The sequence below is a fragment of the Leptodactylus fuscus genome, chromosome 7 (genome assembly GCF_031893055.1).
Source record: "Leptodactylus fuscus isolate aLepFus1 chromosome 7, aLepFus1.hap2, whole genome shotgun sequence".
Classification (NCBI taxonomy): domain Eukaryota; kingdom Metazoa; phylum Chordata; class Amphibia; order Anura; family Leptodactylidae; genus Leptodactylus; species Leptodactylus fuscus.
Window position 1 is genome coordinate 80,743,489 of NC_134271.1, and position 25,708 is coordinate 80,769,196.

A 25,708-nucleotide genomic window follows, 5' to 3' on the forward strand; every position below is an offset into this window, starting at 1 on the left:
CCGGGCGTGTATGAGAGCCGTACACGCCGGCGTTACAGCAGGGCTGCCGAGCACTTCCCATTCACTTCAATGGGAGCGCTCGTAAACGCCGCTGTTACGAGCGCTCCCATTGAAGTGAATGGGAAGTGTTCGGCAGTCTGCTGTAACGCCGGCGTGTACGGCTCTCATACACGCCCGGCGTTACGTAGTGTGAATGCACCCTTACTGGTGAAATAAAAGAAATCGTGCCATTTTTATTTGTGTAATTTAGTCATCACTTTAAATAATGCATTCATTTTATTGTGTACAGTAGTTTGTTACAGGTAACAGGAATCACCAAATGTCATTTGTAGAAATATATATATATATATTATATATATATATATATATATATATATATATATATATTTGGAAATTACAGAGGAAACCCCTCCCCCATTTATTTAAAATCTACTTCTGTGCATTAGGTGTGATGCAGATTTTGAACACAGGAACATAATTAAAGGGGTTTTCCCATCTCACTGTTTCAGCAGTTTGCCTGTTGTCTCTTCTCACTTCCTGTATTTCTTCTCTCCATCCTCTTGCTGAATGGGACACTATGAGGTATCACAATACTTATGCAGATCAGATAATATGCACATGCTTGTAGAGAATGGACTCAGTGTTATCTGTGTGTTTACATAGAGAGACAGACAACTGCAAACTGTAATTAACTGAATTAATTGTGTTGCTGTCAGCAGAGCAGTGGGTGACGTCACTTGTCCTATCTCACAGGTCGTGGTTATGGTAAGGCTGTGTAAACAATGGGAGGAATAAGTACACATAGCAGGCAAACAAAGCAAAATTTCTAAAGCAATATATTTAGGAAAAGTCTTCAATTTACACAAGCTACCCGTATAGATAGGATCTTTGAGATGGGACAACCACTTTAATGGTGATAGGCATTCTGCAGTTTCAGACACTGCCTCTATTGTTGTCAATGGGAGCTTTTTCCTCCTTCTATTTTCAAGACCCTGCTCACACCTAATTAAAAAAAAATGAAATAAAATTATAAATACATTGGGGGGAGGGGGTTCCCCCACAACTTTCTCATTAGTATTCACGGCACTGAGGTGACATCACAGTACAGCGAATAACAATGACCTGGGTAAGAGTGAATGAGTTGTATATCTGCCCTTGACACACCGCTGACAGCTGTGGGAACAAGATTTCAGAGTAATGGCACACATTTCAGCTGTACAGCTGTGTGCAGCTGAAACCTTACCTTCTTGCGGAGGCCAATAGCTGCATACTGTTGCATAGCCACTCTCCTGGCTGGGGCCTCCAGGCTTTCACTTATTAGTAGAGGCATCACCTTGAAAGATGCAAGACTATTGATGTGAATTGTAAACGGATGTGTTGCTGATAATCAATATAGCTGAATGACAGCCATTGTTCCTCCCTCATGTACTTTGCACCAACGAGTGTAAAAGGCTGATGCAAACATGAAATAAATTGTCGATTAGCACTTGTCAGCCCCATACTCAAGCAGTGAGAGGGGCTCTTAACCACTGATGCAATTTGTTCCAGCAGATAAAGATGTACATATGTAGGAAAACATTACCCCAGCCCTACATAGTGCAACATATGTAAAGTCACAGAGACATTCGCCCAAACCGACCTGTGACATGGGGCAAAGTGGACACTGAATGTGAAGATCTGGCATCCATCAACATCAGTGCAGGTTTATAATTACATAACCACAGAAAAGCTGGAACCAGAATGGACAGGAGAGTAAAGTGCACGACGACCTCCAGAGGAAGTTGTGAAATACGCTGGAGACAGAAAACATAGGAAAATGTAGAAGAAACATTTCTAATGTCATGGTCACATTTCAAAATATAACTCTCTCTGTACATCCTGTCTTACACTCCATTCACATCTAGAGCTGCTGGTTTCTTGTAAACAGAAAGCAGTACAGTGTGGAAGCAGAGATGACAATTACACAGAACTGGCTATACACATAAAACACACTGTTCTTCTTGGCCTTCCAAAAAAATTTGTTACTATAGATTTAGATCTATGTAGAGTATAAGGCATAGTAATACAGCTGAATTATGAATGCAGCTCTGGACGTGGCTAGAGTATATAACAGGATGTACAGGGACTTGCAGTGCATGATATACCTGCACTAAGTTACAGAGCATTAGCCCAGTAGATTACAAACACAGTGGCATTAATACTGCCCATGCCCAATGCGAACAGCATTGATAATAAACCACTGAAAAACCTGGTGCCCAGTATCAAACTCCTCTATAAAAATTGAATCATCTGAAATTTCACTTTTCTCCTGTGTTCACTTGTCCTTAATTTCACTTGTTCTCAGCATCCACCTGTCCCCTTTTTTCACCGGTTTCAAACTGTTCTTTTGACTTTTTCCATTCGTGAGAATAAAACATCTGGCTCCTGGTCCATGTCATAACATTAGGATGGGGCTTTGTGCAATGTTATCTGGATTCTCCTCTCCTAAGATAACTTCAAGTCTCAGAATGTTTAGTGGAGAATGGTGACTACAGACAGATTGTGCGATTATCTGTCCCATAGTGCAGTTTTCAGGATCTTCCCTGCTCCTTGGTCCTCTACGTGTCTTCTACCATTTTCTCCTCTAGTGCAGTTACAACCTCTAATGTTACCAAAGTTACTTTGGCGCTACGGTCTAGAACTCAGAAGCCAAACAAGATGTGACGTTCTAAAGTGTTCATCCCTCAAGTCGTTATCATCTCCTGTGGGGGATGGACATTGGCACAAGCGGACATAGACACCTGGTGTCAACTTTAGTATTCTGCCATCATTAAGGCCAACTGATTTATTCCAGATCCCTGGACATTTACTGGGCAATACATTCAGCAGGATTCTCTACAGTCTCTTCCTCTGCATCAGGGTTCAGAGTCTTCTTCTGCTCAATTTCCACCTGAACACATAAAAAAGAATAATTATCATGAGGCTTCATGCATACGACTGAGTGTCCAATCCAATGTCTTCTGATGTTTCGTAGTCAAGTATGTTCTATTCAGATACATTTTCAAGCATCAGAATCACCCACTGAAATCAATGTAAAATGGATGACACTTGGAAGAGATCAGATTGTCACCCAAGGGCCTTCTGTTACAAAAACAGAACACAATCAGATTGCACACTTGGTCTTGTGCATAAAGCATAAGCCCACTGTGATGAAGTGAAAATCAGTTGTATATTTCCAGTCCTGTATTTTTCTTTTATGCATTACACCTTGTTCATATTAACCCTTTTAGCTGCAGGAATTTGCTATTTCTGGTCTGTAATCAAAGCCCTTTGTTGTCCTGTCCCTAGTTCCATTAGCATACCTGTGTTTCCATTAGCACAAAAGAAGACCCCAGGGACTATGTGTATTGTATGCCTGCATAGTATGCAGAAGCCAGATTCCATGTCTTTAAGCCAAACTTCAAAGGGAATATGGTTTTCTGATAATCTTGCACCATTAAAACCTTGGATGCGCAAGGCGGAACTGAACGCTTCAAGTTCAAACTCGATAGTGTTGGGAGTAGAGATGAGCGAACACTGTTCAGATCAGCCGATCCGAACATCACGCTCCCATAGAAATGAATGGAAGCACCTGTGACGCCGGCCGGCCGCCGGCAAAGTCAGCGTCACAGGTGCTTCCATTCATTTCTATGGGAGCGTGCTGTTCGGATCGGCTGATCCGAACAGTGTTCGCTCATCTCTAGTTGGGAGCAGGGGAAAGGTCCAGACACTGAACTCATTTTTCAAAGGGGATTGGGATGTCATTCTTGGTGTCTACATGATGGGGACCTCGCCACAAACTCCATCCAGGCCTGCACCTCTAATGAGGCGACGGCCTCAGGTGGCATTATCCTCCTGATAGTGGCTGCGCTGTTAAATAGATCGGCATCTGCAAGACACCGATCTATTTAAAACTAACTCTCTGTTGCTGTAGACACAGAGAAGACAGACAACACGTCTGCTTCTCTGTGTGGGAGGCGCGATGACCTCATGCGCCTCCTACGCTGAGATGCAGACGTCCTGCGCGCTGTGATCCTGGCTAATGAAGAGAATACGCCGGCTGCATCAAGCACTCCTAGGTAGGTGAGTATAACTTTTTTTTTTTTTAAGGCGAGTTGTGGGTATTTAAGGGGTCGTTAGGAGGGGGCACTTTTATTTATTAACTGGAGTTATTCATTAGAGATGAGCGAACAGTGTTCTATCGAACTCATGTTCGATCGGATATTAGGCTGTTCGGCATGTTCGAATCGAATCGAACACCGCGTGGTAAAGTGCGCCATTACTCGATTCCCCTCCCACCTTCCCTGGCGCCTTTTTTGCTCCAATAACAGCGCAGGGTAGGTGGGACAGGAACTACGACACCGGTGACGTTGAGAAAAGTAGGCAAAACCCATTGGCTGCCGAAAACATGTGACCTCTAATTTAAAAGAACAGCGCCGCCCAGGTTCGCGTCATTCTGAGCTTGCAATTCACCAGCTAGTTAGGGCTTAGATTCTGGGTAGGCAGGGACAGGCTAGGATAGGAAGGAGAAGACAACCACAACAGCTCTTGTAAGAGCTAAATTCCAGGGAGAAGCTTGTCAGTGTAACGTGGCACTGACGGGCTCAATCGCCGCAACCCAGCTTTCCCAGGATCCTGAATGGAATACACTGTCAGTGTATTCCCGTATACCCGATATATACCCCCGATACCCGTTCCAACGGTGTGCCCCCCCACCTTCACCCCAGAAATACCCTGCAAGTCCCCTAGCAATAGAATTGGGGCTATATACACCCACTATTTTTGCTACTGCCATATAGTGCCATTGTCTGACTGGGAATTCAAAGAATATATTGGGGTTACGTGCACCCACAATTTTTACTACTGGTATACAGTGCCAGTTTCTGACTGGGAATTCAAAGAATATATTGGGGTTATAAATACCCTCATTTCTTGCTACTGGTATATAGTGCCATTGTCTGACTGGGAATTCAAAGAATATATTGGGGTTACGTGCACCCACAATTTTTACTACTGGTATACAGTGCCAGTTTCTGACTGGGAATTCAAAGAATATATTGGGGTTATAAATACCCTCATTTCTTGCTACTGCCATATAGTGCCAGTTTCTGACTGGTAATTCAAAGAATATATTGGGGTTACGTGCACCCACAATTTTTACTACTGGTATACAGTGCCAGTTTCTGACTGGGAATTCAAAGAATATATTGGGGTTACGTGCACCCACAATTTTTACTACTGGTAAACAGTGCCAGTTTCTGACTGGTAATTCAAAGAATATATTGGGGTTACGTGCACCCACAATTTTTACTACTGGTATACAGTGCCATTGTCTGACTGGGAATTCAAAGAATATATTGGGGTTATAAATACCCTCATTTCTTCCTACTGCCATATAGTGCCAGTTTCTGACTGGGAATTCAAAGAATATATTGGGGTTACGTGCACCCACAATTTTTACTACTGGTATACAGTGCCATTGTCTGACTGGGAATTCAAAGAATATATTGGGGTTATAAATACCCTCATTTCTTGCTACTGGTATATAGTGCCATTGTCTGACTGCGAATTCAAAGAATATATTGGGGTTACGTGCACCCACAATTTTTACTACTGGTATACAGTGCCAGTTTCTGACTGGGAATTCAAAGAATATATTGGGGTTACGTGCACCCACAATTTTTACTACTGGTATACAGTGCCAGTTTCTGACTGGTAATTCAAAGAATATATTGGGGTTACGTGCACCCACAATTTTTACTACTGGTATACAGTGCCAGTTTCTGACTGGGAATTCAAAGAATATATTGGGGTTACGTGCACCCACAATTTTTACTACTGGTATACAGTGCCAGTTTCTGACTGGGAATTCAAAGAATATATTGGGGTTACGTGCACCCACAATTTTTACTACTGGTATACAGTGCCAGTTTCTGACTGGGAATTCAAAGAATATATTGGGGTTATAAATACCCTCATTTCTTGCTACTGGTATATAGTGCCATTGTCTGACTGGGAATTCAAAGAATATATTGGGGTTACGTGCACCCACAATTTTTACTACTGGTATACAGTGCCAGTTTCTGACTGGGAATTCAAAGAATATATTGGGGTTACGTGCACCCACAATTTTTACTACTGGTATACAGTGCCAGTTTCTGACTGGGAATTCAAAGAATATATTGGGGTTATAAATACCCTCATTTCTTGCTACTGCCATATAGTGCCAGTTTCTGACTGGGAATTCAAAGAATATATTGGGGTTACGTGCACCCACAATTTTTACTACTGGTATACAGTGCCAGTTTCTGACTGGTAATTCAAAGAATATATTGGGGTTACGTGCACCCACAATTTTTACTACTGGTATACAGTGCCATTGTCTGACTGGGAATTCAAAGAATATATTGGGGTTATAAATACCCTCATTTCTTGCTACTGCCATATAGTGCCAGTTTCTGACTGGGAATTCAAAGAATATATTGGGGTTACGTGCACCCACAATTTTTACTACTGGTATACAGTGCCAGTTTCTGACTGGGAATTCAAAGAATATATTGGGGTTACGTGCACCCACAATTTTTACTACTGGTATACAGTGCCAGTTTCTGACTGGGAATTCAAAGAATATATTGGGGTTACGTGCACCCACAATTTTTACTACTGGTATACAGTGCCAGTTTCTGACTGGTAATTCAAAGAATATATTGGGGTTACGTGCACCCACAATTTTTACTACTGGTATACAGTGCCATTGTCTGACTGGGAATTCAAAGAATATATTGGGGTTATAAATACCCTCATTTCTTGCTACTGCCATATAGTGCCAGTTTCTGACTGGGAATTCAAAGAATATATTGGGGTTACGTGCACCCACAATTTTTACTACTGGTATACAGTGCCATTGTCTGACTGGGAATTCAAAGAATATACTGGGGTTATAAATACCCTCATTTCTTGCTACTGGTATATAGTGCCATTGTCTGACTGGGAATTCAAAGAATATATTGGGGTTACGTGCACCCACAATTTTTACTACTGGTATACAGTGCCAGTTTCTGACTGGGAATTCAAAGAATATATTGGGGTTACAAATACCCTCATTTCTTGCTACTGCCATATAGTGCCAGTTTCTGACTGGTAATTCAAAGAATATATTGGGGTTACGTGCACCCACAATTTTTACTACTGGTATACAGTGCCAGTTTCTGACTGGGAATTCAAAGAATATATTGGGGTTACGTGCACCCACAATTTTTACTACTGGTATACAGTGCCAGTTTCTGACTGGGAATTCAAAGAATATATTGGGGTTACGTGCACCCACAATTTTTACTACTGGTATACAGTGCCAGTTTCTGACTGGGAATTCAAAGAATATATTGGGGTTATAAATACCCTCATTTCTTGCTACTGCCATATAGTGCCAGTTTCTGACTGGGAATTCAAAGAATATATTGGGGTTACGTGCACCCACAATTTTTACTACTGGTATACAGTGCCAGTTTCTGACTGGGAATTCAAAGAATATATTGGGGTTACGTGCACCCACAATTTTTACTACTGGTAAACAGTGCCAGTTTCTGACTGGTAATTCAAAGAATATATTGGGGTTACGTGCACCCACAATTTTTACTACTGGTATACAGTGCCACTGTCTGACTGGGAATTCAAAGAATATATTGGGGTTATAAATACCCTCATTTCTTGCTACTGGTATATAGTGCCATTGTCTGACTGCGAATTCAAAGAATATATTGGGGTTACGTGCACCCACAATTTTTACTACTGGTATACAGTGCCAGTTTCTGACTGGGAATTCAAAGAATATATTGGGGTTACGTGCACCCACAATTTTTACTACTGGTATACAGTGCCAGTTTCTGACTGGTAATTCAAAGAATATATTGGGGTTACGTGCACCCACAATTTTTACTACTGGTATACAGTGCCAGTTTCTGACTGGGAATTCAAAGAATATATTGGGGTTACGTGCACCCACAATTTTTACTACTGGTATACAGTGCCAGTTTCTGACTGGTAATTCAAAGAATATATTGGGGTTACGTGCACCCACTATTTTTACTACTGGTATACAGTGCCAGTTTCTGACTGGGAATTCAAAGAATATATTGGGGTTACGTGCACCCACAATTTTTACTACTGGTATACAGTGCCATTGTCTGACTGGGAATTCAAAGAATATATTGGGGTTATAAATACCCTCATTTCTTGCTACTGGTATATAGTGCCATTGTCTGACTGCGAATTCAAAGAATATATTGGGGTTACGTGCACCCACAATTTTTACTACTGGTATACAGTGCCAGTTTCTGACTGGGAATTCAAAGAATATATTGGGGTTACGTGCACCCACAATTTTTACTACTGGTATACAGTGCCAGTTTCTGACTGGTAATTCAAAGAATATATTGGGGTTACGTGCACCCACAATTTTTACTACTGGTATACAGTGCCAGTTTCTGACTGGGAATTCAAAGCATATATTGGGGTTACGTGCACCCACAATTTTTACTACTGGTATACAGTGCCAGTTTCTGACTGGTAATTCAAAGAATATATTGGGGTTACGTGCACCCACAATTTTTACTACTGGTATACAGTGCCAGTTTCTGACTGGGAATTCAAAGAATATATTGGGGTTACGTGCACCCACAATTTTTACTACTGGTATACAGTGCCAGTTTCTGACTGGGAATTCAAAGAATATATTGGGGTTATAAATACCCTCATTTCTTGCTACTGGTATATAGTGCCATTGTCTGACTGGGAATTCAAAGAATATATTGGGGTTACGTGCACCCACAATTTTTACTACTGGTATACAGTGCCAGTTTCTGACTGGGAATTCAAAGAATATATTGGGGTTACGTGCACCCACAATTTTTACTACTGGTATACAGTGCCAGTTTCTGACTGGGAATTCAAAGAATATATTGGGGTTATAAATACCCTCATTTCTTGCTACTGCCATATAGTGCCAGTTTCTGACTGGTAATTCAAAGAATATATTGGGGTTATAAATACCCTCATTTCTTGCTACTGGTATATAGTGCCATTGTCTGACTGGGAATTTAAAGAATATATTGGGGTTACGTGCACCCACAATTTTTGCTACTGGTATATAGTGCCAATTTCTAACTGGGAATTCAAAATGCGCAAGGCTCCCGGAAAGGGACGTGGACGAGGCCGTGGGCGAGGTCGGGGGAATGGTTCTGGGGAGCAAGGTAGCAGTGAAACCACAGGGCGTCCCGTGCCTACTCCTGTGGGGCAGCAAGCATTGCGCCACTCCACAGTGCCAGGGTTGCTTGCCACATTAACTAAACTGCAGGGTACAAACCTTAGTAGGCCCGAGAACCAGGAACAGGTCTTGCAATGGCTGTCAGAGAACGCTTACAGCACATTGTCCAGCAGCCAGTCAGACTCTGCCTCCTCTCCTCCTATTACCCAACAGTCTTGTCCTCCTTCCTCCCAAAATTCCCAAGCTTCACAGAACAATAACCCCAACTGTTCCTGCTCCCCAGAGCTGTTCTCCGCTCCTTTCATTGTCCCTCAACCTGCCTCTCCACGTCACGATTCCACGAACCTAACAGAGGAGCATCTGTGTCCAGATGCTCAAACACTAGAGTCTCCTCCATCTCCGTTCGATTTGGTGGTGGATGACCAGCAACCCACCCTCATCGACGATGATGTGACGCAGTTGCCGTCAGGGCATCCAGTTGACCGGCGCATTGTGCGGGAGGAGGAGATGAGACAGGAGTTGGAAGAGGAAGTGGTGGATGATGAGGACACTGACCCGACCTGGACAGGGGGGATGTCAAGCGGGGAAAGTAGTGTGGATGTTGAGGCAAGTGCAGCACCAAAAAGGGTAGCTAGAGGCAGAGGCAGAGGTCAGCAGCTTAGGCGAAGCCAGGCCACACCCGGAATCTCCCAAGATGTTCCAGTTCGTACCCAGCCCCGAAAAACTCCCACCTCGAGGGCACGTTTCTCGAAGGTGTGGAGTTTTTTCAAGGAATGCGCCGAGGACAGATATAGTGTTGTCTGCACAATTTGCCTCTCGAAATTGATTAGGGGCTCTGAGAAGAGCAACCTGTCCACCACTTCAATGCGCCGTCATTTGGAATCCAAGCACTGGAATCAGTGGCAGGCAGCAACGGCAGGACAAAGGCCGCCTGCCGTTCACGCCACTGCCACTGCCTCTGCCACTGCCTCTGCCACTGCCACTGCTGACTGTGCTGGCGATGCACTCCAGAGGACGAGCCAGGACACCACTTCATCTGCCTCCGCCACTTTGTTGACTTCTCCCTCATCCTCCCCTGTTCCTGTCTTATCTCCTTCTCCTGCACCATCAAAGGCACCATCAGGCGCTTCTTTACAACAACCCACCATCTCTCAGACATTGGAGCGGCGGCAGAAATACACTGCTAACCACCCACATGCGCAAGCCTTGAACGCCAACATCGCTAAACTGCTGGCCCAGGAGATGTTGGCGTTCCGGCTTGTTGAAACTCCCGCCTTCCTGGACCTGATGGCAACTGCGGCACCTCGCTATGCCGTCCCTAGCCGTCACTACTTCTCCCGGTGTGCCGTCCCCGCCTTGCACCAGCACGTGTCACTCAACATCAGGCGGGCCCTTAGTTCCGCGCTTTGCACAAAGGTCCACTTGACCACCGACGCGTGGACAAGTGCATGCGGACAGGGACGCTACATTTCACTGACGGCACACTGGGTGAATGTAGTTGAGGCTGGGACTGCTTCCCAAACTGGCCCGGTGTACCTCGTCTCCCCGCCTAACATTCCTGGCAGGGACACGAGAAGAACACCCCCCTCCTCCTCCTCCTCTACCGCCTCCTCCTCCGCCACCGCCTCCTCCTCCACCACCGCCTCCTCCTCCGCTGTTAGATTGACCCCAGCTACGAGTTGGAAACGTTGCAGCACTGGCGTTGGTAGACGTCAGCAGGCTGTGCTGAAGCTGATCAGCTTGGGGGACAGACAGCACACTGCCTCCGAGGTGAGGGATGCCCTCCTCGATGAGACGGCAATATGGTTTGAGCCGCTGCACCTGGGCCCAGGCATGGTCGTTTGTGATAACGGCCGGAACCTGGTAGCAGCTCTGGAGCTTGCCGGACTCCAACATGTTCCATGCCTGGCCCATGTCTTCAACCTAGTGGTGCAACGTTTCCTAAAGAGCTACCCCAATGTTCCAGAGCTACTGGTGAAAGTGCGGCGCATGTGCGCCCACTTTCGCAAGTCGACAGTAGCCGCTGCTAGCTTAAAATCTCTCCAGCAACGCCTGCATGTGCCACAACACCGGCTTTTGTGCGACGTCCCCACACGCTGGAACTCAACGTTTCAGATGTTGAATAGAGTGGTTGAGCAGCAGAGACCTTTGATGGAATACCAGCTACAAAACCCTAGGGTGCCACAAAGTCAGCTGCCTCAGTTTCTCATTCATGAGTGGCCATGGATGAGAGACCTTTGTGACATCCTACGGGTGTTTGAGGAGTCCACAAGGAGGGTGAGCTCTGAGGATGCGATGGTGAGCCTTACAATCCCGCTCTTGTGTGTTCTGAGAGAATCCCTGATTGACATCAGGGATAACTCAGATCACACAGAGGAGTCAGGGATAGCATCCGATCCGTCACAGCTGGAGAGTAGGTCCACACATCTGTCCGCTTCATCGCGTTTAATGGAGGAGGAGGAGGAGGAGGAGGAGGAAGAAGAGTTGTCCGATGATGTGATGGTGATACAGGAGGCTTCCGGGCAACTTCGAATCGTCCCATTGTTGCAGCGCGGATGGGTAGACATGGAGGATGAGGAGGAAATGGAGATTGAACTTTCCGGTGGGGCCAGAGGAGTCATGCCAACTAACACTGTGGCAGACATGGCTGAGTTCATGTTGGGGTGCTTTACAACCGACAAGCGTATTGTCAAAATCATGGAGGACAACCAGTACTGGATCTTTGCTATCCTTGACCCCCGGTATAAAAACAACATCTCGTCTTTTATTCCGGTAGAGGGGAGGGCCAATCGCATCAATGCTTGCCACAGGCAATTGGTGCAGAATATGATGGAGATGTTTCCAGCATGTGACGTTGGCGGCAGGGAGGACAGTTCCTCCAGTAGGCGACCAAGTTCTCACCGGTCCACACAAACGAGGGGCACACTGTCTAAGGTCTGGGACACCTTGATGGCACCCCCTCGCCAAAGTGCCGCCACAGAGGGTCCTAGTGTCACCAGGCGTGAGAAGTATAGGCGCATGTTGCGGGAATACCTTTCCGACCACAGCCCTGTCCTCTCCGACCCCTCTGCGCCCTACACGTATTGGGTGTCGAAGTTGGACCTGTGGCTTGAACTTGCCCTATATGCCTTGGAGGTGCTGTCCTGTCCTGCCGCCAGCGTCCTATCTGAGAGGGTGTTCAGTGCAGCCGGTGGCATCATCACTGACAAGCGCACCCGTCTGTCAGCTGAGAGTGCCGACCGGCTCACTTTGATAAAAATGAACCACCACTGGATAGAGCCTTCATTTTTGTGCCCACCTGTGTAAAGCACCCCAACATGAAACTCCATGTCTGTACTCAACCTCTCCAATTCCTCCGCATCCTCATACTCATCCACCATAAGCGTTGCACAATTCTGCTAATACTAGGCTCCCTCCAACATGATTTCCCCCAACTCTGCTGGTTAGAGGCTCCCTCCACCCTGATTTCCACCAACTCTGCTGGTTAGAGGCTCCCTCCACCCTGCTTTCCCACAACTCTGCTGGTTAGAGGCTCCCTCCACCATGAATTTGCCCAAACTGGGCTGGTTAGAGGCTCCCTCCACCATGAATTGGTCCAAATTGGGGTTTTTAGAGGCTCCCTCCACCATGAATTGGTCCAAACTGGGCTGGTTAGAGGCTCCCTCCACCATGAATTGGTCCAAACTGGGCTGGTTAGAGGCTCCCTCCACCATGAATTGGTCCAAACTGGGCTGGTTAGAGGCTCCCTCCACCATGAATTGGTCCAAATTGGGGTTTTTAGAGGCTCCCTCCACCATGAATTGGTCCAAACTGGGCTGTTTAGAAGCTCCCTCCACCATGAATTGGTCCAAACTGGGGTTTTTAGAGGCTCCCTCCACCACGAATTGGTCCAAACTGGGGTTTTTAGAGGCTCCCTCCACCATGAATTGGTCCAAACTGGGGTTTTTAGAGGCTCCCTCCACCATGAATTGGTCCAAACTGGGGTTTTTAGAGGCTCCCTCCACCATGAATTTGCCCAAACTGGGCTGTTTAGAGGCTCCCTCCAGCATGAATTGGTCCAAACTGGGGTTTTTAGAGGCTCCCTCCACCATGAATTGGTCCAAACTGGGGTTTTTAGAGGCTCCCTCCACCATGAATTGGTCCAAATTGGGGTTTTTAGAGGCTCCCTCCACCATGAATTGGTCCAAACTGGGGTTTTTAGAGGCTCCCTCCACCATGAATTTGCCCAAACTGGGCTGTTTAGAGGCTCCCTCCAGCATGAATTGGTCCAAACTGGGGTTTTTAGAGGCTCCCTCCACCATGAATTGGTCCAAACTGGGGTTTTTAGAGGCTCCCTCCACCATGAATTTGCCCAAACTGGGCTGTTTAGAGGCTCCCTCCACCATGAATTGGTCCAAACTGGGTTTTTTAGAGGCTCCCTCCACCATGAATTGGTCCAAACTGGGGTTTTTAGAGGCTCCCTCCACCATGAATTGGTCCAAACTGGGGTTTTTAGAGGCTCCCTCCACCATGAATTTGCCCAAACTGGGCTGTTTAGAGGCTCCCTCCACCATGAATTGGTCCAAACTGGGTTTTTTAGAGGCTCCCTCCACCATGAATTGGTCCAAACTGGGGTTTTTAGAGGCTCCCTCCACCATGAATTGGTCCAAACTGGGGTTTTTAGAGGCTCCCTCCACCATGAATTTGCCCAAACTGGGCTGTTTAGAGGCTCCCTCCACCATGAATTGGTCCAAATTGGGGTTTTTAGAGGCTCCCTCCACCATGAATTGGTCCAAATTGGGGTTTTTAGAGGCTCCCTCCACCATGAATTGGTCCAAACTGGGGTTTTTAGAGGCTCCCTCCACCATGAATTTGCCCAAACTGGGCTGTTTAGAGGCTCCCTCCAGCATGAATTGGTCCAAACTGGGGTTTTTAGAGGCTCCCTCCACCATGAATTGGTCCAAACTGGGGTTTTTAGAGGCTCCCTCCACCATGAATTTGCCCAAACTGGGCTGTTTAGAGGCTCCCTCCAGCATGAATTGGTCCAAACTGGGGTTTTTAGAGGCTCCCTCCACCATGAATTGGTCCAAACTGGGGTTTTTAGAGGCTCCCTCCACCATGAATTGGTCCAAATTGGGGTTTTTAGAGGCTCCCTCCACCATGAATTGGTCCAAACTGGGGTTTTTAGAGGCTCCCTCCACCATGAATTTGCCCAAACTGGGCTGTTTAGAGGCTCCCTCCAGCATGAATTGGTCCAAACTGGGGTTTTTAGAGGCTCCCTCCACCATGAATTGGTCCAAACTGGGGTTTTTAGAGGCTCCCTCCACCATGAATTTGCCCAAACTGGGCTGTTTAGAGGCTCCCTCCACCATGAATTGGTCCAAACTGGGTTTTTTAGAGGCTCCCTCCACCATGAATTGGTCCAAACTGGGGTTTTTAGAGGCTCCCTCCACCATTAATTGGTCCAAACTGGGGTTTTTAGAGGCTCCCTCCACCATGAATTTGCCCAAACTGGGCTGTTTAGAGGCTCCCTCCACCATGAATTGGTCCAAATTGGGGTTTTTAGAGGCTCCCTCCACCATGAATTTGCCCAAACTGGGCTGTTTAGAGGCTCCCTCCAGCATGAATTGGTCCAAACTGGGGTTTTTAGAGGCTCCCTCCACCATGAATTGGTCCAAACTGGGCTGGTTAGAGGCTCCCTCCACCATGAATTGGTCCAAACTGGGCTGGTTAGAGGCTCCCTCCACCATGAATTGGTCCAAACTGGGCTGTTTAGAGGCTCCCTCCACCATGAATTGGTCCAAACTGGGGTTTTTAGAGGCTCCCTCCACCATGAATTGGTCCAAATTGGGGTTTTTAGAGGCTCCCTCCACCATGAATTGGTCCAAACTGGGCTGTTTAGAGGCTCCCTCCACCCTGCTTTCCCACAACTCTGCTGGTTAGAGGCTCCCTCCACCATGAATTGGTCCAAACTGGGCTGTTTAGAGGCTCCCTCCACCATGAATTGGTCCAAACTGGGTTTTTTAGAGGCTCCCTCCACCATGAATTGGTCCAAACTGGGGTTTTTAGAGGCTCCCTCCACCATGAATTGGTCCAAACTGGGGTTTTTAGAGGCTCCCTCCACCATGAATTTGCCCAAACTCTGCTGGTTAGAGGCTCAATCCACCCTGATTTTCAAAACAAATGTTGGTGCCAACCTCAACTTACTACAAGGGCCAAATTCACTGCTGGTGACAAGCTCTCCTCACTGCAAGTGCCAAATACACATGTTTCAAGGTGTTTTCCTACTGTCAGAGAGGTGGTATTGAGTGTGTAAAGTGTGTAGTTGTTAGGCTGTGATGTTGGGGTAATAGAGGGTCTTTGGTGTGTTAGATGCCCCCAGACATGCTTCCCCTGCTGTCCCAGTGTCATTCCAGAGGTGTTGGCATCATTTCCTGTGGTGTCATAGTGGACTTGGTGACCCTCCAGACACGGATTTGGGTTTCCCCCTTAACGAGTATCTGTTCCCCATAGACTATAATGGGGTTCGAAACCCGTTCGAACACACGAACAGTGAGCGGCTGTTCGATTCGAATTTCGAACCTCGAACATTTCAGTGTTCGCTCATCTCTATTATTCATATAAAGGCTATTAGGGACATTATTAATACGGGGGGGGGGGGGGGTATTTAAAATATCCCCCTTGTATTAATAATGCCCCTAATGGCCCTTGTATAAATACTGCATATCATTAATACAAGGGGGAGTTCATATAAGGGCTATTAGGGGGGTATTATTAATAAGGGGCACTATTTACAGAGGATCTTTCATGAGTTGGGACAAATGCGGTTTTATATACCGCTAGAAAGCCGACAGTGCGCTGAATTCAGCTCACTGTTGGCGTTCACGATCTGTGCCACAGGTGAAGAGCTATTGGTGCCGGTACCGTAGCTCTTCAGCATCAGAAAGGCGCTCGTGACAGTCAGTCAAGAATGCCCTTCACAACAGCGCCTATAACGTACTGTGAGAGCGGGGAGGAACGCCACTTCCCCTCCTGATAGTACTCGTCTATAGACAAGTACTCGAGGGATGTTCCTCACCGCTCTTACAGTACAGAGCTATAGGCGCTGCTGTGAAGAAGGGCGTTCCTGGCTGACTGTCACGAATGCCCTTGTGACAGTGAAGAGCTACGGTACCGACACCGATAGCTCTTCACCTGGGGCACAGATTGTGATATTCAGCGCACTGTCGGCTTTCCAGCGGTATATAAAACCGCATGTGCCCAACTCATGAAAGGTCCTCTTTAAGGGGATTGGATAGGTGGGAACAATATGGGTGAGGTGCCTGGAGAAGTGAGGAGTCAAAGTTGCAAACTTTACAGAGACAAATCACATGCTGGAAGACGTGGTCATGACGGTCCAGAGGGAAGAGACAGGAAATGTGAGCGATTAGTCAGAGACGTCTCCGGTAAGTCACCACAAAATGTTACGTTAGTTAAGTTAGGTTCACCACTGACTCCATCATACCACTTGCGTGACACTGAGGTCATCTGGCGAGGAATTATGGCTGTTCTGAGTTATTTGGTTTCAAGATGGGGTGCGGGCCTTCCCCCTCCTAGTGACATCATTCAGGGAGGAGACTGGGAGAGTTAAAGGGTCCACATTGAGGGACAAAGGTCTCTTTGTTTTTGGACAGATGTGATGCATGTCGTGCTGTGGACTTAAATCAGTGCCCTAAGGCCGAATCGTGAGGCATAGGAGTTCTGAACCTAGAAGTCATGTGAGCAGATTGCAGAACCTTACTGACCTAAGCATGCGCCCTGAGGCCTAGGAATCAGGCTTCAGAGACTCGTTTTGGTATTTTTCCTTTCTATTTTTTACTCCAATTTTATTTCTATATATGTTAGTGGCTAATACTGACCCACTCGGGTTAATAAATATATAAAATTTATAAAGCTCATTTTGTTTTATCCTCTAGACCAGGGGTAGGGAACGTATGGCTCTCCAGCTGTTGCAAAACTACAACTCCCAGCATGCATACCTGCTCTGCTGTTCTTGGAACTCCCATGGGAGTGAATGGAGCATGCTGGGAGTTGTAGTTTCACAGCAGCTGGAGAGCCGAAGGTTCCCTACCCCTGCTCTAGACCCAGGCACAGTCACGGAGTGTGAGTGAAAAGAAATAAGGGTGATCGTGGGTGTACCAGGTGGCTTTGGTAAAGCGATATCCTTCAAACCCACTAATATCCCAAAGAAGAGAAAGTTAAAGAGATCCTATCATTAAAACTCATTTTTTTCTCACTAACACGTTGGAATAGCCTTAAGAAAGGCTGTTTTTCTACCTTTAGATGTCTTCTCTGTGCTGCCGTTCAGTACAAATCCCGGTTTTTGTCGGTATGCAAAGCAGTTCTCTCGCAGCACTAGGAGCGACCCAATGCTGCGAGAGAACTCTCCAGTGGCTCCTCCATCCTCTTCAGGAACGGGGTGTTCACGTGTCTTCTTCCGGCGCAGGTTTCAAACTTCTAGGCCTCGGGCCTAGGGCAAAGCCGAAGCATGCCCGTCGGCCACAAGAAAATGGCTGCTTACAATACTGGGCATGTGCAGTCGGCTTTGCCCTAGGCCCGAGGCCCAGAAGTTTGAAGCCTGCACCGGAAGAAGACGCGTGAAGAGGACGTTCCTGAAGAAGATGGAGGCGGTGCTGGAGAGTTCTTTCGCAGCATTGGGGATGCCCCCCGTGCTGTTTGATCACTCGGGACCGCCCCCACTGCTCCGAGAGAACTCATTTGCATACCGACTAAAACCGGGATTTCTACTGAAAGGCAGCGCAGAGAAGACATCTAAAGGTAGCAGAAGAATAGCCTTCTTAAGTCTATTTCGACGTGTTAGTGAGAAAAAATTTAATTTTAATGATAGGATCTCTTTAATGAGTGAAGGGCATTGGTGGCCACAAAAACCTGTACATGTCTCCTTGCTGGCAGTCAGATATCCACTGATCTGATATTGATAACTTATCATAGGACAGACAGGAATTCAATATCTGAGTCTCAAAATAATACCTTTAATTTATCTCTAGACTGCCACACAACATGGTGATGTTACAGTTTACGCAATTATCTCACCTTGTAGTAGTAGTGAGCAGAGTAGTTCACCCATTTTTTGAGTTCTGTTCTCTCTTCTACTGAGATGGAGCGCACCACTGTCTTGGAGGCAGATGTTGCAGGCATAGAATATTCCACCTCCACGTACTTAGCAAAGCTTGGGGGCACTTCCCGATCTGAGCCCAACTCTAGGTGGCAGTAGAAGCAGTGGGGGTGACCCCATCCTAGATAGAAAAAAAACACTTTAAACATCACTGGAAGTTATAAGTCTACTAAGATATATATTAAATACCAGTCATCCCTAATCTAGAGTCACCAATCCCCATAAACCACCCTCGAGAGCCCTCAAATGTCCTAAGAACAACCAATTCCTGAAAGTAGTCTACTCCAGAGCCTCAACTGTACCCTAGAAAGAATCAAAATAAAGGGTTGGTCCTTCAAGATTTGTGTGACATATATGATATACTGTCAGAGTGTGATAGACAATTCTCCTCACCTGAGTTCTTATCAGGAAGTCTGCTAATCCTCCATACTATGGCATTATAGGCGTGTTCATATTTTGCAGTTCCCAGTGTAACTCTCATAGCTGGTTCTGAACCAGAGAAGCTGGGGGAACCAAAACTGGCCTCCCTATTGACTTTAGCCTTCAATGATCTTTCCCCAAGTACACTCTCTCTTCGGAAATAGTTCACCCACTCTGGCGGCACTGGGTGTCGAATAGTGACATTTTCACAGGGAACCTGGGATAGACTGTCTCTGTTAGAAGAAAAGCCAGTAGACATTACCACCCAGCTCTGTAGCTCAACCTCTGCTCCACGAACACAGGCCATAGTTCTAAGAGTGAAAGGCAATGTTTTTTCAGAAAATACAGTCCGGAATCTCATTAATTCAAACCTGCAGGCATCAAGTGGAGTGAATATGATGCTTCTCGAGCTGTGGAATGCCTCTTCATCTACTGATGAATGGAATTGGCAGTCATGTAGTCTCACCCACTTGGTGGTAGTGGTTGGCATAATGTCTTGCCTGGAGACAACTTCATTGCCTTTGATAAGGACATCGTTGAGCCCTATTCTGCTGTCTGTCATTCCTGAGATGAAACTAAGAACATGGACATGTGTGATCACAGAGTGTTGAAGAAGCTGGTTGTCCCTTTTAGACAGAATTCCTCTGAACTCATCTCTGACATCTACGGTGATCTCCTCCTCAATATAATTCTGGTGCATAGTGCTGAGATCCACTGTGGCTGGAAGGTGGAATAAAACATCTTGGATGGTTGAAATGAAGCTTATGAAGTCTGAATAGTCAATTGTTCCCAGCTTTATTACCTGCTCCCTCTCTCCTGTGTGAGTGACAAGAGGCATTGGCTGATACTTGCGTTTCTCCCTGTATAACACACGGTCAATGCGGATAGTGTGAATCCTTCCATTTTCATCATAGTTCTGGAGCTTAGGATCTGAAATCTCATGGTTGACCTCCAATTTAAGTTCTCTGAATGGCTTTTCCAAACCTTTCTCATAGAACAGCTGTAGGAATCCAGTATCTGTGACTTTCACATAGATGGGACCCCAATGCCTAGAAGACATAATGTTTTTTTTCTCTGGGATTCTTAACAGCATTGGCCATCCTTCATTTGGCTGAGGCTTCGTAAATGTTAAGGAGGGACTAACAGGCTCATCAAATTTCAATGGGTCATCTGGTAGAGAAGGGCTGCCAGGAGAATCTGGATCTTCAATTTGAATCTGTTTGAGCTGTTCTACCACATCTGCTTGTAAAACCTTCTTACGGTAATCTTCAAATTGCTCTGTATCAAGTTCTTCAGCAAGAATGGAGATTGAATTTCTTTGGCTTGACCCTGGCCCACTAGATACTGAAGAGTGCTGAGAACGTTTCTCCTGCTCCTCAAAGAAGGAGCTGAATGGATTAATTGGGGAAGGTTGAACATCCTTCAATGCCTCATCAAGGAATGGATTGGGAGCCTTGGTGGGAGTAGAATTTAGTGAGAGCTGTCTGTGCAAAGTTGAAAAGTCAAGTCTCTGAGTCCTTGAGAGGTCGACCAATGAGCTCTTGGGTCGCTCTCTTTTTTTTAAGGCTCTGACACTATTGAAGTTCCTGTCAGGGGCAGAGGGTGATTGTGGACCCTCTGTTGATTTATGGGGAGAGTCGTTAGGGGTGGGTGATATTATCTCATCATCAAAGGTGACCCAACTGGGGAACCGAGTCCTTGTGCATGGCTCCGGGTGACCATTGATGGTGCCAGACCAGTTGACAGATTCCATGTCTAAGTCTTCATCTTCCTGGAAAGATGAGTTATCTGAAAGAAGAGACAAAATTCTTTTTTATATGACTGTGGGTCACTTCGAGGGACACAAAAAATACAACCTATTTAGGGTGATCTCACGGCTTGTATAAAGAAAAGTAACATAGCAGAGACAAATCAGTACGCCAACCTGCTAATATGAATTCTGCTGTGACTTGGTATTTGAGGAGGTATTTGACTGCAGGGGTACCATGTGAGGTTTCTTACTTGACTGGTCATGTATTCTGGCCTGTTGATTGAACACTAAGTACATGTACATAAAAACTACATTCCTCCCACAAAGCAACCACACACATTATGTTTTCTTCTGTTTAACAACTGAATCTTAAAAGCTAGTCTACCACCTCCTCCAAGCATATTCAACTGTTACTACCATGTTGAAGAGCTCTTTGGAGGAAAACAACTTTAAAGTCTTTTGCAAATCAGGCTGTTGGTGCCCTGGGATGAGCCTTCAGCTACCTAGAGCACTGATTTTGCCATGCAGACCGTTACTATCTCCTGCCTGCGGTACCTTGTGCGGTAAGAGTTGATCCTCCTACTGCCATGACATCACCCATCCTACTTGAGCAGAAAAAAGCAGTGCTCCCAGGACTGGAGGCCTGCCCCTTGTCCTCCAAATGGTTTATTTACATAAAACTTCAAAGCTATTTTACTCTAAATCAACAAAAGTGTCATATATAACAAAGGTAAGCTGTTTATGTGTAAACTGTAGTGTGGCTAGCGGTTGAATTTGTTTGGACAACTCCCTTTAAGAGTATTTGTACTATGTACTTTTAATTGTTTTATAAAGCCGAAGATCCCCTCTAAGTGTTCTGAAGTTTTACATGCTATAACATTAATTAGCACTACATTCTGGATCTGCACCCCTGCATGGGGTTTAGGGAGGACACTCATTTTCATCTTCACTAAGGCAAGGGCACTTTTCCTGTACATCATGGACAAATGAGTATATAACATGAAAATGTGAAAAATTCTCATGTTTAATAGTTTTACTCATGAGTTTTCACCACTTACATCAGGAAACAACCAATAAGGTTACCATTACCGTTTCCAAAGGCATTGTTATCCATACACTAGAAAGGAAAGTCCAGTGCGAGCTGTAAGCGCAGTTATCAGTATCACCTTGGTGTCACAAATTGAGTCAAGTATGACATATTAGAATTTTTGACATCTGGATAGAAATGGAGACTTTGAAAGGGATATATATACAGGGATTTTCTGCTTTACGGGAGAGATCTTAGAATCAAAATGTTCACAGGCTGGGTGTAGATGAAGTAAACAGGACATGATGCATGTTCCCATAATCTCTTCATACACAGCCGGAGCACAGACCTCTCATAAGGTCAGGAAGAGGCAGTGACAGGAGCAGGGAATGTGTGCTGAGATAAGAGGAAATTGAAGCTCTCAGCACTGCTCAAAAGTGTTGGCTCCGGAAAGACGAGCAGAAATGTGGCTTGTGTGGTTTCCTTAATTATTTTAGAATAAATGTCGCTGGGAAACAAATGAGCAGCAAATACCAGCGACCAAGTCCCTGGATCACACCAAAGCAAACCTCAACTGTGCACCTTCTGACAGTGCCTTCCTTTCCCCTGTCCTATAGCTACATCAAGACTGGTAAACTTTGGGTTTCAATTTTTTCACCATTTCTTGACTGCCCAATCTGCTGGGTGGAGGTTCCACAAACCAATACTGTTTTGGACTGGGACAAGCCAGATTCAGGATAATCCCAACAGGGTGTTAATAACTGTTGTAAAGTAATTTGCAGTGTTTCTAGCATAAAACAAAATCTTTGCCTCCTAGTGCTGCTAAACTGTGCTGCATTGCTCAAGCTCCTGGACAGAAACAGTTTTTAATTCTCCAACAGCTGACAATACAAGGACCTTCTCTTTTTTTTTTCATCTATACTGAAATGCTATTGCAGATGCCCTGCAGCGGGGTAAAAAGCTATTTCTATTAGCTGGATCACTGTACAGAGACCTGGCTGTGTGAACTGAGTCCATTAAGTGGATGCGCACACTTCTATACACTGTGAACAGCAGGTGGCGCCAACCTATATAAGTAAATGTCATAATAACTCTTCACTGGTATTTTTCTAACAGAATTAATGAAAGACATTGATCATATTATGTACACAATGAATATGATACTTATTGGAGGGACAACCCTATCATGTAAAGTTGTTGTTTGATACAGCCTGCTGTATCTAAACCTATCTAGTGACATTGTCTACCAAGATGCTGTATCTAAGTCGATTACATTTATTGCTGTTTGCAATGCTGCTGTATCCAAGCCTACTGTGTGGAATTTGCTGTTCAACAGATGTATCTAATCTTAGCATTATATATTATACTGCCTGAAGTTTAAGCTAAATGTGTTATTCAGGCTGTAGGAATGGCAGAATCCTGTTTACTGAATTCATGCTGATTTCCCTGGTTGGGGCTGATAGGATATGCAGTGAGGACAGTACAGCTGGCAGTATGTGACTCATTACTTCCAGTAAGCACCCAGTTATCTGTGAAAATTTCTGCAGCTATAAATATAATATTAATATAATCTGTGTATAATTGGGGCTCAAATGACAGGTCAAGTACCCCTAAGAGGCCACATATCATCAGCGTGTGGGAACCCGAGCAACAACCAACACCAACGCCACACGGAGATAACAACCAATCACAATGCAGCTTTCATTTTTCCAGAGCATAGTATGAAATGAAAGCTGTGCTGTGATTGGTTGCTATGGGCAACAAAGCTAGTTTCTCTTTTACACAGGTTTCTAAATCTCTACTGTGTACAGTAAAAGAACTTCGGTGTTCGCCTGTAACGTGCAGGAGAGGGACACAGTTGTGACAACCAAAATGTGATCAAAATGAACTTCAACTTTGAAAGAAAATATTGAAAAACAAACAGTTGGGGTCCATGCGCATGACCGTGTGTGCGTCCGAGTTGGTGGCCGAGTTTATCGGACAATAAGCATTCACATCTATGGGGTAATCCGATAACATGGATGAGTATAGAGCAAGCCCTAGTCTGCTCTGTGTTTTCAGAACAAAATGGATCTGGAAGCTCCATAGACATGTATGTGTCAAGGAATGCCCTCGGATGTTACACCGAGTGTTATCCGACTGCCTTCCATGATAACTCAGCCCCTAACTCAGATGCACACTCGGTTGTGTGGAACAACCTTAAAGAAACCACTTGGCCCCCCTTACACAGAATGAGTCATGGTGATGCCAGGACTGGCTTAATGAGAGAATCTCCCAAAGATGTTTTCTGGGGACTCTCTGGGGACCAAGATGTTAAGATGTCACTATAAAGTCCTCTAATCCATGAGTCCACACCAAGTCCCTCTGGGCTCTGTTACTCAGCCTGTTTTTGGTTCACCCTCTTTTGTGTACAACCAACAAAATGCGTATCAACTATCAGATTATTAAACTCTCAGCATCCACCCTTCTTTGGCTTCCATGGTCGGTGTGCAGCTTATGATGGTAGGACCACACCCTCTTGCATTTCTGGGGGTCCACACATCACGTTACACGGTGGCGCTATATAAGTAACATAAATAAATAAATTATACTGTGTAAACTTATGCAAAAAGTGTTCTTGATGATGGCTACCAGGAAGGAGTCATCAATTCAAAAGTGGCTTAACCGCCTTGAGTGCTATAGGGCACAGTCTATGGGAAATTGCTCACCTGGACAAACTTTCTCTTGGTAGACTGCATTGTATCTTCAAAAGATATGTCAAATTCAAGAACGTACATGATCAACCATTACCTGAACATCCTTAAATAACCACAAAATAGGAGGACAGTCATATCAGAGTGTATTCCAAACAGCCTTCAAATCTGCTCTAATGAAAATAAGGAAGAAGTCAATCATCCCTAGCAGCCAATGCCTTGAAGGTGTATGTCAATTGGAAACCATTGCTTAGGCACGTTAATAAAAAGACGATGTTATCGCTTGCTAAAAAGCACAGGAGCTGGACCACTAGTCAGTGAATGAAGGTTCTTCTCACAGTCAAATCAATTTGTAGTGTCTGAGTCCAAGAGGCAAACATTTGTTGTACAATAGCATTCAAGAATGTCAAGCAGTCAAGAATGGGGCAGGTACCATTATGATCTGGATATATAATGGAGGTGGTGTGGTTGGTGACTTACTAAATATCGAAGGAATCATGGTCACTGGTCATCACTGGTCTAAAGATATATATATATATATATATTTATAGACATACGTGGCGCCTGAAATCTTGTGCTGAGCACATGTGACAGAACAGATCACAAATATTGGAAATTAGTTTGGTTTTTATACGGGATCCAGATTCTGCCGCGGTCCTGGCAGCTCACACTTCTTCTTCCCAGTATTAACCTCATTCACATGTCCCCCCCTCCGAACAGATGTCAATGTCAATCCCAGCCAAACACCAGGAAATGCTTCTTATTGTGACATGCGGGTCTCCAAAAACCTGTGGTGTCATTGAATCATCAGGAGACAGTTTCCAGATTCAGATTATTACACTCAGCAGCTTCTGTGTGAAGAATGTACTTCTTATCCAAGTGTAACGTGTTGCAGAATATGCTGGAAGTATATATTTATATATTAAATGAAAAGTATGTATATCTAGAGACTGTCCAGATACATTCTGTAGTCAGGTGTGTCCTTGTTTCTGGTAAAAAAATAAATAAATAAATAAATAAATAAATCTGCCATGTTTTTCTAATCTTGGAAACCCCTTTCAGGTTCAGGCCCCCAATGTTGCAGAATCGCTTTTTTTTGCTACAGATTTTGCTGCGTTTTTTTTTAGCCAAAACCAAGAATGGCTACGAAAGGAATCGAAAATTTATAGGAAGTGCATACACATTCCTTCTGTTTAATCAACACTGGTTTTGGCTCAAAAAACCGTAGCAAAATCTGCAACAAAAAACACTGCGTTTCCGCAATGTGAGACCTCTGCCTAAGAGAGTCATTTGGTCATTTATGAATATCAGTCTGATAAATCTCCATTCTGAAGGTCAGGAAAAAGAAGGATATTTACACATGAAAAACCTTAAAAACAGCCGG

The 25,708-nt window shown here is 45.1% G+C and overlaps 1 protein-coding gene across 3 annotated transcripts in view; it reads right to left on the minus strand.

The window, feature by feature from the left end:
- Window positions 1-278: 278 nt before the first annotated feature.
- Window positions 279-25,708, minus strand: part of STON2 (stonin 2) — a 69,402-nt gene continuing 43,972 nt past the window's right edge. For all 3 annotated transcript variants that reach the window (XM_075282360.1, XM_075282359.1, XM_075282361.1), the window contains 3 exons: window positions 18,828-20,642; window positions 18,353-18,555; window positions 279-2,929 (listed from right to left, as the gene is read on the minus strand). In XM_075282360.1, the coding sequence (XP_075138461.1) occupies window positions 2,846-2,929; window positions 18,353-18,555; window positions 18,828-20,642 (2,102 nt within the window). In that variant the 3' untranslated portion in view covers window positions 279-2,845. The remainder of the gene's footprint in view (window positions 2,930-18,352; window positions 18,556-18,827; window positions 20,643-25,708) is intronic.